The 18,774-nt window shown below is 57.8% G+C and overlaps 1 protein-coding gene across 1 annotated transcript; it reads left to right on the forward strand.

Annotated features, from left to right (window-relative positions):
* The first annotated feature begins 1,441 nt into the window (after positions 1 to 1,441).
* TMEM119 (transmembrane protein 119) lies at positions 1,442 to 7,214 on the forward strand. Its single transcript, XM_012730816.1, has 2 exons — positions 1,442 to 1,516; positions 5,092 to 7,214. The coding sequence occupies exon 2, from the start codon at positions 5,103 to 5,105 to the stop codon at positions 5,943 to 5,945; it is 843 nt and encodes a 280-aa protein (XP_012586270.1). The 5' UTR covers positions 1,442 to 1,516; positions 5,092 to 5,102; the 3' UTR covers positions 5,946 to 7,214.
* The last annotated feature ends 11,560 nt before the right edge of the window (positions 7,215 to 18,774 follow it).

Here is an 18,774-nt window from a genome sequence, read left to right on the forward strand (position 1 = left end):
GTGCATGAGTGATGAGCATGTGCGCGAGTGTATGAGCGTGTGCGCGAGTGTATGCGCGTGTGCGCGAGTGTGTGAGCGTGTGCGCGGGTGTGTGAGTGTGTGTCCATGAGTGTGTGTGTGTGTCCCTTGGTAGACAGTTCCCTGGTCTGCCCCTGCCAGGATGCAGGGTTTGGGATGATCTCAAGAGTAGATGGAAGAGGTCTGATTTTATTTTATTTTATTTCAAACAAAATCTGTCTTTTAGAGGTAAGTAGGGCCTGCCGCAAAGGGAAGCCATGGAAGGACAGTCCTCTAGAGTCCTGGCTCCTCGAGCGTGGGTGGGCACTGCTGCTGCTGGACACTTCCCTGTCCCTAAGCTTCCGTGGCGCTCGCCACCCCTGTGCCTTCTCCAGGCCTGTGCTTGCTCATCCCTCCGCCAGCCTAACGTCATCAAGGCCCTCTCACCTCAGCCTCAGGCCTTTCTGGGCTGTCGTCCCCTGGAGCACCTCTTCGGGGCTCCCTGTTCAGACACGGCTTGCTCACAGCAGATTCCATGAGGATTCTCTCCCTAGCCCCGTCCTGGGGTCCCCTTCTCCCGGGAAGTCTGTGCTCCCTGAGGGCTGGGCTCTATCTGAGTTACCTCTGAAACCTGCTCAACACAGCACCTGGCCCGTTCTTCATTTCTCCTTTGCTGAGTGATTGAGTGATTGCAAGGGGCTACAGACGCACTGGGTCCCCAGGGCAGCCGGAGATCCCGAGTTCCCAGCCTGTTACTGAATTCCCTCCACTCTCTGGCTGACCCAGGAGCCCACCCCACCTACTTGCCCCACCTGTGAAATGGGGCCACGACTCCCACTGTCACATCTTCATTTGGGACCACAGATCCTAGGGTGTCAGACCACAGATCCTAGGGTGTCAGAGCCAGAAGGGAGCCTAGAAATCTTCCCAACCTCCCATCCCTGCAAGTGGGGAAACTGAGGCAGAAGAAGAGACGGCCAGGACCCTGGCCCTGGCCCCAGGCCTGCCCCTCGATCAGGACTCTGATCTGCTCCCTCGCACACACCCAGCCCCATTCTGCACCCTGAGCCTTGGAAAGCCTGAGTCACCACTGGAACAGGACGGGGGAATTTTTCTCCTCACTTCTAGGGGCCTCTGAACCTCCTTGACCTCGGCCCCTTCAGCTGGGCTGGCCTTCTGGGCCCCTGTCTGTCTGCCTCAAGCACCCTGGGGACCCACAGTCAGGGCGGAAGGACCCCATCTGGTCTTCCCCTAAGCCTGGAGGGGCGCTGCAAGAGTGTGAGTGAGGGGGCTGTGTGTGGCCCAGAGCAGCCCCGCCCCTTCCCTGTCCCCACCCCAAACTCTCCTAATGAAATCAAGCTGTCCTCGCAGCCTGAGGAGGGAGGAGAAGGAGAGGAGGAGGAGGCGGGACGGGACAGGCGGAGGGCAGGGCCAGCGCCAGCCCAGAGCAGTGATCGCCGGGCACCGGGCAGATTCTCTCGCTCCACCTGGTGGGAGCCGGCCTGCGCGCAGGGGACTGGTGAGTCCCGCGTCCCCTCTTCTGTCCGGACCGGAGGCCTCTTGGAGTTTAGGGATGGGGACAGGGCGAGCACTCTGGGGGTGTCTCTGCCTGTGAGGGGGCTGCAGGGCTCCATGGATGCCGCGCCGGTCCTGTGTGACCCGGAGGCTGGCAGAGTGCAAGCGAGTCTGTGGGTCTTGGTGCACGCCGGGCTGGGGGGTGGAGGCTGGGTGCAGGGGGGGTTCTCGGAGAGGGGGTGCCAGGGTGCTTGCTCCCAGGGGCCTGCGGAGGGTGGTGTGGCCCCAGCTGTCCAGTCTGGGGCACCCAGGGGAGGGGGATCAGCCGTGTTAAGTCCTGTCGCTGTGCAGGCCTGGGCTTCGCGCCTCCGCCTCCCGCGGCTGTGTTTGTGTCCATCTTGTGTGTCCACACCGCTGCTGAGCTCTGGATGTGCGTACATTCTGAGGCCCCGGGATCGCTTTCAACCCCCAAGCCTCTTGTCCAAGGGGCCCCATCCTTGTCCTCAGCTGCCCCGGGGCAGAGGGTACAGGGCTCCAGCCCCCTCTCCCAAAGAGCACTAATTGAAGCCAGGTTTCTGTGAGCTGCCCCTCCCCCTCTGGCCACTAGGCTCTGGTGGGGGTGGGGCAGTGTCTCTGGCCCTTCCGCCTCAGGTTTTGGGGTGCCTAGGCCTTGGGATACCTAGGTCTGCATCATTGGCATATTCCTAACCTCAGTCCGGGCCATCCGGTTTGAGAACAACAGGCCCCCAGAGACTTGGCCTCCAAAGAGAGGCTTGCTCCCAGCTGGGGGGCTGGATTGTCATGTGGCACCCACTGTTCGTGTCCAGGGAGGCGGCTCTCACCTCGATTGCACGGATGTGGGAACTGAGGTTCAGAGAGGTAACAGGCCTGGCCCCCGACTCACAGCTGGGTAGCGACTTCCTCTCTGCCTCTCTGCTCAGGGCTCAGCCCCTGGGTTGGTGCAGCCCCGGGCATCCCCCTTCTCCACACCCCCAAACCACTTCCAGCCTCAGTCCCGAGTTTCCTCCCAGCACAAGGAGAGGGTTGCTGAGCCCAGCTCTGGAAGACCTGTGAGTTTCTGAGTCCTGGAAAAAATTCAGGCCAGCAGGCAAGGTCGACCTTTTCCCAGGAGATGGGGGCAGCCGATGGGCAGAAGGATCATTCCAGAGCTGTCCTGGCCTGTGCTTCCAGGCTCCAGATGGGCTAGGAGCAGGGGGTGGGGGTAGGTTCAACCCACGGGGTCACACCGCCGACCTCTTCCAGGCCAGGTCAGCACCCCCCTCCCTAGGGAGCCAGGAGTGGTTGTGGTGTGGGGAAAGATTGAGCCAGGGTCTTGGCCTTTGAGAGCCTGCAGTGGTTCGTGCTCATCTTTCCTCATCTGCTGACCCTGACCCCAAAGCTCCAGAGGGAGGGGAGATGTCCTTCGTCCAATTCACTGCAGTGTGTGCGTGCGTGCGTGCGTGCGTGCGTGCGTGTGTGTGTGTATGTGTGTGTGTGTGTGTATCTGGTCTTGGACTCCTCAGGGGCCAGAGCTGAGATTTCCCTCAATGGGGTAAGAAGTGACTCTTTTACCAGTAGTGACAAGACATTGAACAGATGTACATGGGTGACGCAGGGCCTGTGGTCACCGCCCCCCCAGTTTACAGAAGGGAACGTGCGGCCCAAAGGCCCCAGCACAAAGCAAGAGCAAGGTGAGCTAGGATTTGAATCCAGCCCAGCTGCCCCCATCTGCCGTCTGCAGAATGGGGTACGGGAATTTCACAGCCCCCTGGTCTCTGCCCCCCTACACTCCCCAAGCCAGAGTTCACAGCTTCTCTGTGAGGAGAAGCTTCAGCACTGCCCTGGAAGGTGAATTCTGGGCAGGATGGTGGCTCAAGGCAGGGAGGAGACTGGGCCCACAAAGCTCCCTGTGGGGCCAAGCGCCAGAGGGGTGGGCTGGGGAGGCAGCTCGCCCATGGACATCCCACAGCCTTGCTCCCGCGGCAGGTGGCGCCAGCCAGGGAGCGTGAGCATTCCTGGGCCAGCCCTGGGCGCGAGCATGAGACTCGGCGTCCCACGAGGCAGGCTCGAATCCCAGCTCTGACGCTTACCAGCTGTGTGTCCTTGGGCAAATCACTGTCCATCTCTGAACCTCTATTTCCTCGTCCGTGAAGTGGAGGCAGTGTTAGTAGCCGTCCCCAGAGCCGCTATGGGATGGACCCTCAGAAAGGGCTTGGGAGTGACCCATGGAAAGTAGCGGGTGACCAGCCAGCCCATCTGGATCCTGCTGCCTTCACGCCCTGGGGTTATCATGTGCTTTTGCACATCTGATCTGCTTTGTCCAAATGTAGTCAGCACATTCATTTCAAAAATGACACTCCATTGAGAGGCTCTGGTCACTCAATGGCCCGGCATGGTCCAAATCACCACGGACACCCGCCAGATCAGTATTGTCACCTACTTGTGGGACGCTCACATCTCCTCCAGCCCAGGAACTTGCTGTGTGGCTTGAGCCTGCCCCAGCGCCTCTGAGCCATCTCCCGCCTGGTGGCTCAGAGCCACAGGGGAGCACCCCTCAGGGGCGTCCTAAGGCTTTTCTGCCTGGAGTCTCCAACCCCAGCCAGCATCAGGATCCTGGGCCACCCCCTGGGCCAGGCTGGGTTCTCTGGGGGGGTCATCTCACGGGGTCCTGTGCACCCAGCCTCTCACCTGGGCCCGGAGAGTCAGTGTTTCCAAAGCTGGTTTCTCCTTCAACACGGACCATGAGGAATTTATTAATTAGTCGGGCTGTCTGGGCCAGATGAGATCTGGGGGTTCATGTCGGGAGCTCCTTTCCAACAGGGGGAGGGAAGTGCAGGCGTTCATCTGGTTCCATTTAGTGGTGGCCCCCAGGACTCAGCTCCCCCCACTCCAGCTCTGTCTAGGGCAGGAAGGAGGGTTTCCTCCTGCTTGGAGCCTGGAGGGAGGGTCAGCCCCGGGGCAGACCCGCTCAGTGTGTTGCTGGCATCCGGCTGGGCTCGGTCTGAAGCCTTCCACCGGCAAGCCTGCGAGGGAACACATGGGCCTCAGAGGGGCTGGGGCGCTGGGAGGACTTCAAGCAGAGGGGCCACTCGGCTCTGGGTCTCGCTCAGCCCCACCCTCTCTCCTCCCTGACCCCAGCCCTTCTTGGCTAATCACCACAGTCCTCCGAGCCTCAGTTTCCACACCTGGAAAATGGGGATAATGGTAGTACCTTCCCCAAAGAATGGGCCTCAGGTTTGCATGTAAGAAACTAGAAGTTCCTGACTCTTGGGACACGATAAAAGGGTGAGTTACTGACTCAACCCGGATGCATCGAGCGAGCACTTGCTGTTTACCAGATCTGATGCAGAAGCTGGAGGATGCCAAATAAATGAGTCAGCCCCTTGCCATCTAGGACCGGAGAGTGAAATAGGGGTCCACGAGTGCCCCCATATATGATGATCAGGGTCCCCTGTACAGCCGGAGGCTCAGACCCTGGGAAGGGAAGTGACTTGCGAACACGAAAGTGTTCCGTGGCCCTGCGCCTCCTGGAGGCCCCCTGGCGTCCCCCCGTGACTGCTCTCCCACCTTGATCCGCAGGTGCAGGCAACATGGTTTCTGCAGTGGCGTCCGGCCTCCTCGTCCCCCTGCTGCTGCTCTGGAGGGCCCTGCCGCTGGCCGCCCACTCTGTGCCCCTGCAGGCCGCCTTCCTGGAGGACCTGGGGGGCAGCGGGGAGGTTGAGGGCTCATCGGCCTCGTCCCCGAGCCTCCCGCCACCCCGGACCCCCGCCCTCAGTCCCACATCGGTGGGGCCGCAGCCCACGCCCCTGGCGGGCCCCAGGCCCCCCACCAACTTCCTGGATGGGATAGTGGACTTCTTCCGCCAGTACGTGATGCTCATCGCCGTGGTGGGCTCCCTGGCGTTCCTGCTCATGTTCATCGTCTGCGCCGCCCTCATCACGCGCCAGAAGCACAAGGCCTCCGCCTACTACCCTTCGTCTTTCCCCAAGAAGAAGTACGTGGACCAGAGTGACCGGGCCGGAGGCCCCCAGGCCTTCAGCGAGGTCCCAGACAGGGTTGCCGACGGCCGGTCCGAGGAGGCCTTGGGTTCCTCTCAGCAGCTCCAGGCCGACATCCTTGCTGCCACCCAAAACCTCAAGTCTCCGGCCAGAGCGGGCCCAGGCAGTGGCGAGGGAGCCAGGATGGAGGACAAATCAGAGGAGGAGGCCAAGGGCGGCCTGGAGGTGGCGCAGGAAGCCCCGGGGCCTGGGGGCGCAGCGGAGAACGCAGCAATGCCAGAGGAACCCTGCTCGGTGGTGGTGGAGGGGGCGACGGGGGTCGGCGAAGTCCAAGAGGGGCCACGAGGGGCCCCTTCACTAGCCCAGGAAGCTGGGGGGACAGATGGTCCCCCTGAAAGTCCCTGTGCGTGTAGCAGTGTCACCCCCAGCGTCTAAGTGGCCTCAGGGGCTGCCTGTGCTGACTGTTGAACCCCTCGTGGTCACCCCCCTGGGCATGGAAAGGACCTCAGTCCTTCGCTGCACCCTAAAACCGCTCCTCAGCTGTCCCCTGCTGCAAGTCCCGGCGCGAGTCCTGATCCTTCTGCGGTCAGATATGCTGCTCTCAGCCCTGGCCCGGAGCCTCTCACCAAGTTGCAGAAATAGTGGCCCCCACAGCCCCAGAGGGCTACCCACCAAAACAGCTCCTCGTGGAGGTGGGGATGGCGAGGGGGGTCCCATCCCAGCCTCCACGGAACACAAAATCAGCCACGCAGCTGGGAAACGCGCGTCTGGTCCTGTGTCAGCACAACCTCACAAGTTGCCCCTGCAGGCGAAAAGAAGAGCAGAGTAAGCAGGCCTTCACGGGGAGCTTGGGTGCTGGGGGTGCAGGGGGTGCGGACGCAGGAGGCAGAGCGCTGGGCCTGCTTCTGGGAGCCCCGTCCCCCCTGAGCCGGCCAGAGCTACCACAGAAGTGGTCTGGTTAGTCCGTGTTATGACTTGGTCCTTAAATGAGCATCTCCCAAACTGGGTTCCCTGAGGAACTCTGTGGAAGAAAGATTTTGAGGGCCAATGAACTGGGGGAACATGTTTCTCTGCTGCCCACGCCCGCCTGAGAGCACCCAAGACTCTGACCACCCCACAGTGAAGGCCACTGTGGAGTCCGGCTTTGCTAGCCTTTCGCAAACCGCCCTGGAGTGGAGAGCAATTTTTTATTTTTGTTGCAGCTACAATGAAAATTTGCAGAGCACAATCTGGAACTATGTGCCCTAAATGTTCCCAAGGGTGCCCCCACTGTCTGGTTGGCCCAGGTTAGGCTGTGGGCTGTGGGGTCTCTCCAGGGCCCAAGTGTCTCAGCTCACGGTGAATTTCTCATTCTCCGGCGCCTGGGTGGGGTCTGACTCCAGCTGTCCCTACAGCCTGCCCAGCAGCCCAAAGCTCCGGGCTGCTGCCAAGGCCCCGGGCCATGAGGGTCTGAGGGGGCAGGAGGGGCTCCCTCGCCCAGCCTGGAGTGGGGTCCCTGCTCCCCACCTCCTGCTCACACCTGTTTTCTGGCAGCCGTGTTCACAGCATTCCTTAGTAGTTGACAAGGGAGCCTGAGCTCCGTCTTGAACTGGGGAGGCTGATTTGAGGGGTTCTCCTCCTACCCCTCTACCTGCCCTCCCCCCTCCCCAACCTCTGCACAGCTCTCCAGGTGCTGAGATGCCCGAAGCTCACAATAAACCTTGATCGGCCAAATTGCTCCTGATTTCCGGGGTGGGGGCAGGGGCTGAGTCTGCTGGGAGGCGGCGGAGACGCGTGGGCTTGACCTTGCAGATGGCACATTGGCGTGGGAGGGGAGGGGCAGCCGGGGAGAGGCAGAGCCGCTGACACCAGCCCCAGACGGGCCACCGACCCAGGTTCCACTGCTGCTCACTGTGACCGGGAAAAGCCACCGTCTGTGGTCACAGGAAACGCCAGCGGTGGAGGGGCTCCCTGCGGGGTGTCAGTCTCCCGTGCCCTCAGGAGGGGTCGTGGACTGGACTCCTAGACCGTGCCTGGCTCGCCACACCCCGGGCCGGCTGCAGGCTGGAGGCAGCCTGGCCTTCGTCCCCTCACCCACCAGGCTTCTCCTGGCCTTTGCAAATGGCTGGGCACCACGCCCCCCCTGCCCTGGGCTGCCAGCTGGAATCCAGATGTGGCTGGGCTGGGCGCATGTGCTGGATCCTGGGGTGTGATGGGGGTGGGGGCCAGACCCCTGCAGTCCCTTGCTCTGCCGAACCCACATCCATCCGGAGAGGGCCAGGGTTTGGGTTTCCTAGCACACAATGGCCTCTGTCTGGCTCAGTGGGAAAAGGCCCTCCCTTCCTCTGCCCAGCCCAGCTCTGCCCACGAACGAGGGAGAGTGGAATATGAACACCCCAATGTCAGTTTCTGTGCTGTGGGCTCTGACCAGTCGCTCAGCCTCTCTGGATGTGCGAGGGTCTACTTCCTGAGCTCCTGGGGGGCCCCAGGGCCGGGGTACGGCCAGGAGGGGCACTAAGTTTCCCTGTGACTGGCAAGGACCAAGGAAGATGGAAGTAGAGGTGGGAGACCCTTAGGGAGACAGGGTTGAGTTTCCCAATCAACTGTTCTCTGCTCAGTGGTTCCCCTTTAGTGCTCAACTGGTGGCCCCCAGGAGGACATGGAGCGTGTGGCCTTCGTCATAGTTTAACTCTCAGACTGGCAAGTATGTTGGGGGAAGTGAAGAAATCAACCTATCCCTCACCTCTGAGCCTTTACAGCTACTGTTCCCTCTGACTGTGACACGCTTCCATGCCCCTTCCTGTCTTGCGAACTGCGCCTTGTCCTATAGAGCTCCTGGCCGGCATGTTTCCTCCTCCTGGGAGCCTTCTCTGACAGCCCCGCCCCGTCTCCCAGTCCCCAGGGCTCCATGACGACGATGACCCTGAGCCTGACGTCATTGGCCCATGGAGACTCTCAGCCCCAGCGGAGGGCACCAGGCGGCACACGAGGACACTGGCCCCAGAGAGGGGCAGGCCACGGCTCAGGCCCCTCAGCCAGGATTCCAGCCCAGCCATCTGAGTTCAGTCAAGTTTTGCTAGACTCGACTGCTTTCCTGAGGCATCAGTGAGCAGATGCACGCCTGCCTCCCTTGGGGAGGGGACACAGGACACCACTCTGGTCTGCTCCCACGCGGTGGTGTGCCCCGAGGACTCTTCATGCCCACACAACTGGCTGGCCCCAGCAGAGTGAGCTTTACAGGGAGACAGTGGCTGGGCCTGGTGGGCTGGGGCCAGGTGAGGGGGAGAGGGGGAGAACTAGGCTTGTGGGAGTGGGGGAGGGGGTGGGCTGCCACGGTTCCCTGGGATCCGGAGTCTGCCAGGGCCTGAACAGGCCCCACTGTCCCTGGGCTTGTAAAATCACACAGCTGCCCCCAGCCTGGGAGTCTGTCCCGGGGCCAGGCCTGTGGTGCATAAAGGAAGAGGGGAGGGTCTGCAAAACCAGCTCACAGGAACGCACCCCAGCTAGTGGGTGTGGGAGGCTCTGGTAAAGAGTTTGGGGGTGCTGAAGAGCCCTCTTTCCCTTGTTGTGCCGGGCTCTGTTCAGGCCCACGGGCTGGGCATTCCCTGGCTGGGGCTCATATCCGGGGCCAGAGGAGGAGGAAGTCACACTGGGGTGGGCTCAGTGCCTGACACATAGCTGCAGCCCCTGGCCCAGGTGAAGGGGGCAGAGGCCCTGGGCAGACTGCCTGGTGAACGCCAGCTCCATCCCTTGCTCAAGCTGTGTGGCCTTGAGCACGTCACCTCTCCTCTCTCGGCCGCCATTTCCACCCAGGTAAGGAGGGGATGATCTCCCGCCGCTGGCAGGGGTCTCCACCTGCACATCGGGGGTTGCCTGGGAGCGGTTCAAAATCCTTACTCCCACCCAGACTGACTAATCAGAGTCTCCGAGGGCTCTCCCTGGTGGTGCAACAGGTTAAAACATGGCACTGTGAAGCTATCCGAAGCCACTGTGGCACGAGTTCAATTCCGGCCAGGAAGCTGACCCACAAGGCGCGGCAGACCTCTCCTGACCCGTCTGCTGCTCCCCTCAGCAGTGTGTTTCAGTCCATCTGCCTGTTCTGCTCCCCGCTCTGTCTCTGGTGGGTCCTCTCACCCTCCTGCTCCTCTGACTTATACCCTGGTTCTTGTGAGCATAAATAAATAAATCTTAAAAAAAAAAAAATCAGTCTCTGAGTGTGCAGCCGGGAAACTGTCTCATTGAGGTGCAAAGTTCGGGGCAGGGGTCTGTGGCCTGACTCCCACTGACTCCCATTGCACCCCGGGCACTGTGGAGACTTCTGTATGGGTGCGCCCTTGTGCTTGCGTGCCCAAGGTTGAAGGAAGGTGCCACGTGGCAGTGTATCCACACCACATGGCCCTCACCACACTCTCCTCAGCATGAGCAACGTCAGTACCCCCATTTTACAGACCAAGAAACTGAGGCTCAGAGCGGTGTGGTGACTAGCCAAGGTTGCACAGCTGTGCCTAGCTGGATTCAAGCCTAGCTCTGTCTGGCTGCCTGCCTGGGCTCTTCAGCCTTGAGACTCCTGCTTAAAACTCACCTGCTGGCCAAGAGCCGGCCCCCTGCTGCGGCGGGAAAAGAGAAGTGACCTTTGTATTCACTACATTTCAAAATAGGACCCCCTTCTGTGGTGCTGACAGGAGCTCCCCAGTGCTGAGGGGCCCTTCTTGGGGCTGGATTGATAGAATCTATCCTGTGTGACAACAACCCCTCATTCCCAGGTGGCCCAGGAGCAAGCGCCAGGTGGTCGGCTTTGTTTTCCAGCCGCAGCTATTTGATGATCCCGTACTATGCGTGGTGTCTATACCGAGTGAGACAGTGGGCAAGATGGAAGTTAATCAGTGATCCACAATGATCCAGCCACAGCCGCGGTGAAAATAAAACCATAAAAATGAATCATAGTGACAGAAAGCAGATCAATCGTTGCCTGGGAGTTTGGGGAGGGATGGAGAGGAACAGTAAGACATTACAAAGAACTTTCAGAGGTGGCAGATATGTCCATTATCTGGCATTTCTGCACTAAGTGTGCTTATGTCTGGCGCTTGACTTTTTATTGCTTTTCTGAAATATAAGTGATACACAATAAAAAGCACGCATAAGACTGTTTAGATTGGTCATTTTGATATCTGTGTATACTGATATCTGTGTATACTGAGAAAGCTGTCGCCACCAGCAAGATAATGGACATAGCTGCCACCTCTGAAAGTTCTTTGTAATGTCTTACTGTTCCTCTCCATCCCTCCCCAAACCCCCAGGCAACGATTGATCTGCTTTCTGTCACTATGATTCATTTTTATGGTTTTGATTTTGTATAACAAAACCATACAGTGCATATTCTTTTCTGGGGGGAGGAGGAGGATCTGGCTTCTTTCACTGAGCATAAACATTTTGAGATTTATTCGTGTTATGATATGAATCAGTATTTCACTCCTTTTCCTTGCTGAGTAGTATTCCCTTGTATGGATATACCACAATTCATTTATCTTGTCACCTGCTTTTGGGTTTTTTTGTTTGTTTGTTTTAGCTATTGCAAATAAAGCTGCTAAGAACTGATGTTATTTTTCTTCTTATGACTTTTTTTTTTTATTCATACAGAACAGGGGTATAGGCCAGAGGTGCAGAGGGTGAGAGGATTCACCAGAGACAGAGTGGGGGAGCAGAACAGGCAGATCAACGAAGGACAATGCTGAGGGGAGCAGCGGGTGGGTCAGGAGAGGTCTGCAGCACCATGTGGTCACCTCCAGAGCAGGCGGGGTCGAACTCATGCGGAAGTGGCTTACGCTTCTTAGTGCTGTGCTTTAACTCGCTGCGCCACCAGGGAGGGCCCATATGACTTTTTTTTTAATGATTTATTTATTTATGCACACAGAACTGGGATACAGGCCAGAGGTGCAGGGGCAGTGAAAGGATTCACCAGAGACAGCGTGGGAAGCAGAACAGGCAGATCAATGAAGTGCACTGCTGAGGGGAGCAGCGGGCGGGTCAGGAGAGGTCTGCCGCGCCATGTGGGTCACTCCCTTGGAATCAAACTCACATTGAAGAAGCTGTGTGAGCTTCACAGTGCTGAGCTTTAACCTGTTACGCCACCAGGGAGGGAGCCCTCTCAATGAGATGGCTGTTATTTCTCTCCATTTTATATGAGAAAAAGAGAGACCAGAGGTTAAGTAACTAGTCAATGGTCACGTAGCCAATAATTGTAGCATAGAAACTCAAACAGGAATATTTGAGCTATGTGACTTTAGGGGACCACTAAACTTTACAAGTCCCCAGAACCCTGCTGTAGACAAGTCCTTCACTTTATACTTGGTCATTTGAGCACCAGACAGGGGCTGGGGCCCATCCAGAGCTGGACAGGAATACAGGTCTCTGGTGGGCAGTCTCGAGCTGTGTCCAGCTCTGCTCTGCTTCATCCTGGCTCTTCCCCTGTAGGGGGGCACAGACCCAGCCTGTCTGGAATGGGACAGGGATTTGCTGTTTTTTTTTCAGGAGGTTTTAATTTCAGGATCCCTCCAGCTGCTCAGGAACAGCAGGAAGGATTTGGTGATGGCTCCAGGCCTGGGAGGCTTCCCCCGCAGCTGCTCCCTCTTCCTCAGATGGGCCCAGTGTTTGCCACAGCAGCTGCAAAGTATAAAATAGCCTTGCTCGTAAATTCACTCCTTCCAGGGTCTGTGACACCAGAGCCCCTCTGATGCCTGGTGCTGCTACCCCACTGCCTGCTGGGTCAGGTCAGATGATCTCTTTGCGTTTTACCTCCCACTTGTAAACAGGGACCACAGCCCTTGCCCTGGCTCCATGGCCCCCTCCCCTGCAGAATGTGTCCAGGTTGACAGGTGAGAAGGCGTTCCACAGAGCACAGGCTGCAGGTGACCTGAGCTGGAGTCCCAATGCCGCCGCTTCCCTGCTGTGTGACCTTGGGTAAGATGATTTACCTCTCTGGGCCTGAGTTTCCTCATCTGTGAAATGGGGAAAAGGGTGGCACCTGCTTTGAAGGGTTGGTGGCAGGTGAGCGCTTTCACTTTAAGTGCTTAGATGCTCAAGGACCCTGAGCGCTGTCAGCTGTACCCTGGGAAGTGCTGTGCCCAAGGAAGAGAAAGGTGGGAAGCGCCTGTCTCCCATGTCTGGGAGGCCCCTCAGAAGCTTCAGAATCGTGAGTTCAATTATTCTTGGGTGCTTGAAACATGAGTCTTCACATGTCTCGGGGGTCAGGGCAGCCTCCTGGAAGTGTTGGAGGAAAGAAAGCAATGCCAGGTGGAGGGAAGTCCCGTAAACGCCGGGGTGTGGCTGCAGGAGAGGCAGGCTCACTCTGCCCTTTGGGGACACCCCTGTCCGTCCCCTGGCAGGGCATTGGCGCCTGGTGGGGACCGGGGGCTCATGCAGCAGCTGTTCCCCGTCTCCTGCTGGGGAGCGATGACCCCTGCCCGGGCTCAGACGCTGTCTGGTGAGCGTGCTGGAGCCATGGCCACCACAGCGTTGGGAGCCAGGGACTTGGGTCTGCGTGGGGCAGGTTCCAGAGTTGGGGTTTGAAGGGTGGGAGGGGGACCCAGCGGGGTCAGTAGCCAGATGACCTGGGCGGTCTCCCTCTCTGTTGTGTTCCCATCTATAAAAGAAACAAAACCCTCATCAGGACCCACTCTGGCGGGAAACGGGTGCGGCTGGGAGGCCAGGAAGGGTCTGCATCCCGCAGACAGGCTCAAACCCCAGTGCTGGCATCCACTGGGGAGCGCGGCCCAGGCGGGGAGAGAGAAAGGGCGCGGATTGTCTTTGCAGGCCCGTGCTGTCCTGGAAGCTCTGGAGTGGGCCCTGGGGGCCTTCTGAAGTCTGATCTGCTGTGGCCTCTCCGCTGCCCAGCCCGGTGGGGTGGCGAGTGTAGCATTCCCCTGGGTACCCAGCAGGTGCTCCATGAAGGCTGAGCCGGGAGTGCTGAGCTCTCTTCAAGGAGGGTCTTGAACAACGAGGGGCAGAGGGGAAGGGCCGGACATTTGCTTCTGCTTCGAGGGGCAGAGGGGAAGGGCCGGACATTTGCTTCTGCTTCGGGGAAGGCTGTGATGTTGGGGCTCAGAGAAACCCCCGCCCCCAAATCTCCCACTCTGCCCTCCCTCAGTGTTTAAATCCCACCACCTGGTCCTGTCTACCACTCAGCGAACAGCTTCTGTGCACAGACCCAGGACAAGCACGTACCTGGGTCCTCACTGAGCTGAGCGCTGTACAGGCAGACAGGGAAGCTCAGAGAGGGTGAGTGACTCATTCATGGTCACACAGCCTGAAGGTGCCTGAGCCAGACACCTGGCGTGTTAGTCCCCAGGACCTGCAGTGTTAGTCCTGGCTGAACCAATAGTGCAGGAGTGTGGGGGAACGGGTTGAGGGAGGACCCTGAGGCCAATGTGTGCAAACCTCCGGGGCCCCACAGGCTGGCTGGCAGCAGTGGGGGCTGCCTGACTGCCAGTCCTGCCTCCTTGTGGTAGCAAAGCCGCTTTGACCCCTGCCCCCCGCCTGCCCCCACCCGGGCCAGCCTCCCTGCTCACAAACAGCAGTGCAGGCGGCTAGCCTGGGAGAAGCCCCCTTGCTCTGGAAGAATGAGGATTGCTCTGGAGTTCAGCGAGCTGGTGGGCTCCTGTGTGAGGCGTCACCTTGGCGCCAGGAGTAAAGGGCACAGGCCCCATTTCCCCTGGATAAAAGTCACTCCCCTCTTGATTTCAGAGCTGCATCTCTGAGACCAGGAACTCGGAGAACTTGGCTTCTTTCTTGTTCTTTAATCAGACTCCTAAGATTTTCATCTAGAAGGGACATCTAGAAGGGACCGCCAGCACCCCACAGCCCACGCTGTGAGGGCCCCTCCTTCTATGTGACCCCGTCGCCGGGCTGGGTGTGGGCTGGCTTCCCCACTGGCTGGGTCCACAGAGCGCTGGCTGGGACGCTGGCCAGCCATTGGGAAGGCGAGTCAGAAACTCTTCTGCATGTCTCCCCTGACCTCTCAGAAGATAAGAACATTCTGTCTTCGTCCAGATCGGGTCTTTGCAGTGGTTTTGAGCTGGAGTGAAAGCTATGGTATCATCTACCCGTGGTAACTCTCTGCCCTGTACCCCAGAAATTCTTTTCTGGAACCTGTGTGTGGCCCCAGGAGGAGGGTTGGGATGTTTGTGCAGGGGGTATTTGGAATCAGAGGGAAGAAGGAAATGGTCTACTGCCCCGCAGCGCAGGAGGGTTCGAGACACAGTGGTGTGGTGAGTGAGAGCTATTCCAGGTCGTTCCCTGCGGGCAAAGAGTCTGCCACTTAAATACAGTCAGCACCTCCCAATTTGCTTTCCAAACAAATGATTTCATGTGGCTCTGAAATCAGTTTAATTAGCTCCATTTAGCTGGTAAGGGGCCCCTCCCTGCCAATGGCTTGTTGACCACTGTGGCCCTCCGGAAAGTGGGGTGTCTGAGGGGCACAGATGGGAAGAGGGGCCAGAGTGCTGGCTAGAGCTCGACTCCCTTGCAGTCTGTGGGCTTCCTTCCACAAGGGGAAGCACTCCCGGGGGGCAGCTGATGCGAGGGACTAGCATGTGGCCATCACCAGTTTGGGGTACACGCTCAGGCTGCCCACTCTCTGCTCCTGCTTTGAGTGTTCTAGAATGAAGCCGGTTCAGGGTTCCTCTGGGACAGGGGGAGGACTAGAACAGGCCCTGGGGGAGTTCTTGTCAGGTGCGCAGCTGAGGTCCTATGTCACAGCATGTGTCCGAGGTAATGGCCACAGCAGGGCTCCCGCCCAGGTCACTGGACGCTGACAGTCTCAGTGAAGTGTCTCCAGGAAGATGGCCGAGGCCCTGGCGGCTGTTCCATCCATGCATTGCATTTCTCTTTTGTGTCTCAGTGCCATGGCTGGGACTCCTGATTCCATACTGAGAGCTAGTTGTGGTGGTAGAGGTGTTTGTGATAGTCAAGGTCATGATGGTGGAGGTGCAGGTGGATGTAGAATTGACAGAGGTAGAAATGATGGAGGAAGTGGTAGAAACGGCAGTGGCAGTGTGGAGGGTGGAGGAGGTGATGGAGGTAGAGCTAATGAGGAGGGAGGAGGTGGTGATGGCAGAGAGGTGGTGATGGAGGCAGTGGTAGAGGTGAGATGGAAGTGCAGCTGGTGGAGGAGACGAAAGTGGAGGTGATGGAGGTGGGGGTGATGGAGGCGGGGGTGATGGAGGTGGAGCGGTGGAGGCCCAGTGGAGGCGGTTGGTGTCCTCATTCCCATTCCTACTGGGAGTCCTTCCCAGGCTTTTCACTGGGCACTGTGTTTGCTGTAAACATCTTTCAAGTGAAGGGAATTCCTTTCTGCTCCTAAGATTTGCCAAGATTTGTGTTGCAAATTGTATTAAAGTTTATCAGACACTTTTAAGTACCTACTAAGATGATACCATTCTTTTTTTCACCTTGGAGTTGGATGAAAACATCCCTCAAGGAATCTGATAGAGCTGGTCTTGTCTCCAGCAGGAAGCCTCCCCCCCCACCCCCCTCTCCCCTGGAGTTCAGGGCCCTGTCTCTTCCCCCACCCCACCACACACACAGAGACTGCTCAGGGTCTGGACAGTGGAGGCATCAGAATAGAAATGATCTCCCCATGCTGGGTCAGCGCTTTCTGCCTGCCCGACTTCTGCTGCTGTTTCCTGTACTAATCCCAAGGGGGCGGGGTTGGGGGGGGCGGACAGCTTCCCCCCAACTTGTTCCAGACATAGCCTGAGACATTTTGAGGTTGCATTAAAATGCTGGTGGCAGACAGATGGGGGGACCTTGAGGACTTGCATTCCTCTCTAGGATGCAGGGGGAGGGGAGGCTGGGCCATGTGCGGTGGGGGAGGAATTTTCCTGAGGGGGGAGTTGGTTGGGGTGTGGGGACAAGGGCTGCTGGTTGCTAGGCGAATTCGGCAGAGATGAATCACCTTCTGGCAGGAGCTGGTTACTGGCTAAAATGAGAAGTTGTCCAAATTTGTGGGATCTTTTTGTTTGAGCTGGAAGGAAGTATGGACTCATTGGGCCCAATCCCTTCATTTTACAGACAGAGAAATGGCAAAGGCAGAGAGGGAGGAAGATGCAGGGACTAAGGAACAGGTCTCTCCTGTCTCCTGCATCCTCTGGGGGCCCTCTGGAGGCTGTGGGTGCAGCTGTGGCCAGGACAAGCTGGGGGGCCACCTCCTGTATAGCAGGGAGTTACTGTTTCAGGCACCAGAGACTTAAGGCGACCCTTACACAAATTCTCCCTGAACAAGAGCAATCCAGAATGACAGGCACTGTGAAGACAAAGCACGGCAGGATGGCTTAGCTAGTGGACCTGGGTTTCTACTTAAGCCACTGGGCCCGGGGTGGGGGTGGGGGCGACTAGGGAGATGACCTTTGAGGTCAGACCTGTTGGAAGAGGCAGCCTCGTGAAGCTCTGGGGAAGCTCTGGGACCAGCAAGTGTAAGGCCCTGAGGTAGGAACAAGCTTGTATGTTGGAGGGTCAGTGTAGAGGCCAGTGCAACCCTCTCCAGGAGTGGACAGGGTTGAGTGACATGAGAAGTGGGCAGAATCTGCATTGGGCAGGTCTTGGAGGCCAGAGGGACAGGCTTGATGAGAAACTGGGCTTGGCCTACATTGGGGTCCTGGGCCCCCTCCTGACTCCTTCCTCCCACCTGTGATGCCTCCTAAGCTGTAGGTGGACGACACCCTTAGTGTTTCCCTGGCACTGTGCCCATGTGACCTCATTTCACCTTGCAACAGCCCCTGAGGGTGTCCACAGGACAGATGAGAGGCCCACGCTTGCCCACAGCTGCTCTGTGACCCGCCTCAGGCTTCTCTGCCTCAGGCTCTCTCCTTTGAGGCCTTCAGCTGTGTTAACTCAGCCAGAGACTTGCCCACACAAGCAGATTGTCCTTCAGTAACCTAGGAGACAGTGGGAAAGTTCTAGAGGAGACTCAGATTCCGGGGAGACTGCCCAGGCAGTCCTGTCGGGAAGCAGGGTGACGCATCCCTGGCCTTTGGGGTCAGGATGGATGAGTACCCACTGTAGGGGATGGTCTCCAGCAACCCCGTTATTGTGGGAAAGTGAGCATGATTCTGGGGGGACTGAAGGGCAAATGGGACAGGGTGAGAAGCTCCCACAAAACTCCTTTGCCCCCCAGATGCCTGAAATTCCACCATCAGTGGTACATCACTGTTGGCAGGTGTCACCTTCGGCTCCTCTTTCAGAAAAATGGAAGATGGAGTCCCAAGTCACGTGGTGATAACTTTTCTAACATACACACTGAGGGGCCATCAGACCTAGAGCTGCCCAGGGGGTCCACCGGGCCCCCACTGTCCTCCTCCTCTCCCAGATCCTGCTCTTGCCGTGGCACTCCCACTGGTCCTGATCCTGACCCCAAGAACAGTCCCGAGTAAGAGCGCTGCCTGCTAACGTCACCTCAGCTTCAGCCTCTTGGTGGATTCACCCTGTGACCGTGATGCTGGTGGCTCTGGTGGTGGATGTAACAGACCTCTCAGCCTGCCCTAGCGAAATACCCCAAACTGCATGACTCTCAAAAGAACTTTTGTTTCTCACTGTTTTTGGGGTTGGAAATCTGAGATCACAGTTCTGTTTCTGGTGAGAGCTGCGCCTGTTTGCAGCCTCTTTGTCTTCACACAACCTCTCCTCTGAGCCTGCTGGAGACCTTGTCTTCTAAGACCCTGCCCTCCCTGTGACCTCATTTAGTCCTAGTTACCTCCTAAAAAGCCACTGTGGGTTCAGGTTCTACATATGAATCTTAAGGGAACACAATTTAGTCATAGCAGTGAAAAGGTTGATCATGAAGATGGTAATGACCTTGACAATGACAGATATGTTGGTGTTGACAAAATGATGGTAGTGGTGGTGATGGTGGCAATGATGGTGGTGGTGGCAATGGTGGTGATGGTGGCGATGGTGATGGAGGTGGTGATGATGGTAATAATGATGGTGGTGGTGGCGGTGAATGTGATGGTGTTGGTGGTGACAATGGTGGTGGTGACGATGACAAGGATGATATACAGGATTGAGGATGACTATAGCGATGACAATAACCATGATGGTATTCTTGGTGTTGATGATCATAATCATAGTCCACATTTAATGGGTGCTTGATACCGGCATGACACTGCTTTCTGAAACTTTACATGTGATAATTCATTTACTCAACAATTCTGGCCCTTAGAAGCTGGCATTCTTTTCGTTATTCAGAGAAGAAAATCAAGGCACAGAGGGATTAAATACTTGCTTAAGGTCA

Source organism: Condylura cristata, unplaced genomic scaffold, assembly GCF_000260355.1.
Source record: "Condylura cristata isolate star-nosed mole 26May11 unplaced genomic scaffold, ConCri1.0 scaffold00029, whole genome shotgun sequence".
NCBI lineage: Eukaryota > Metazoa > Chordata > Mammalia > Eulipotyphla > Talpidae > Condylura > Condylura cristata.

What these genes read in the sequence shown, in the direction of transcription:
- TMEM119 (XM_012730816.1), top strand. Translation starts at nt 5,103, where the DNA reads ATGGTTTCTGCAGTGGCGTCCGGCCTCCTCGTCCCCCTGCTGCTGCTC.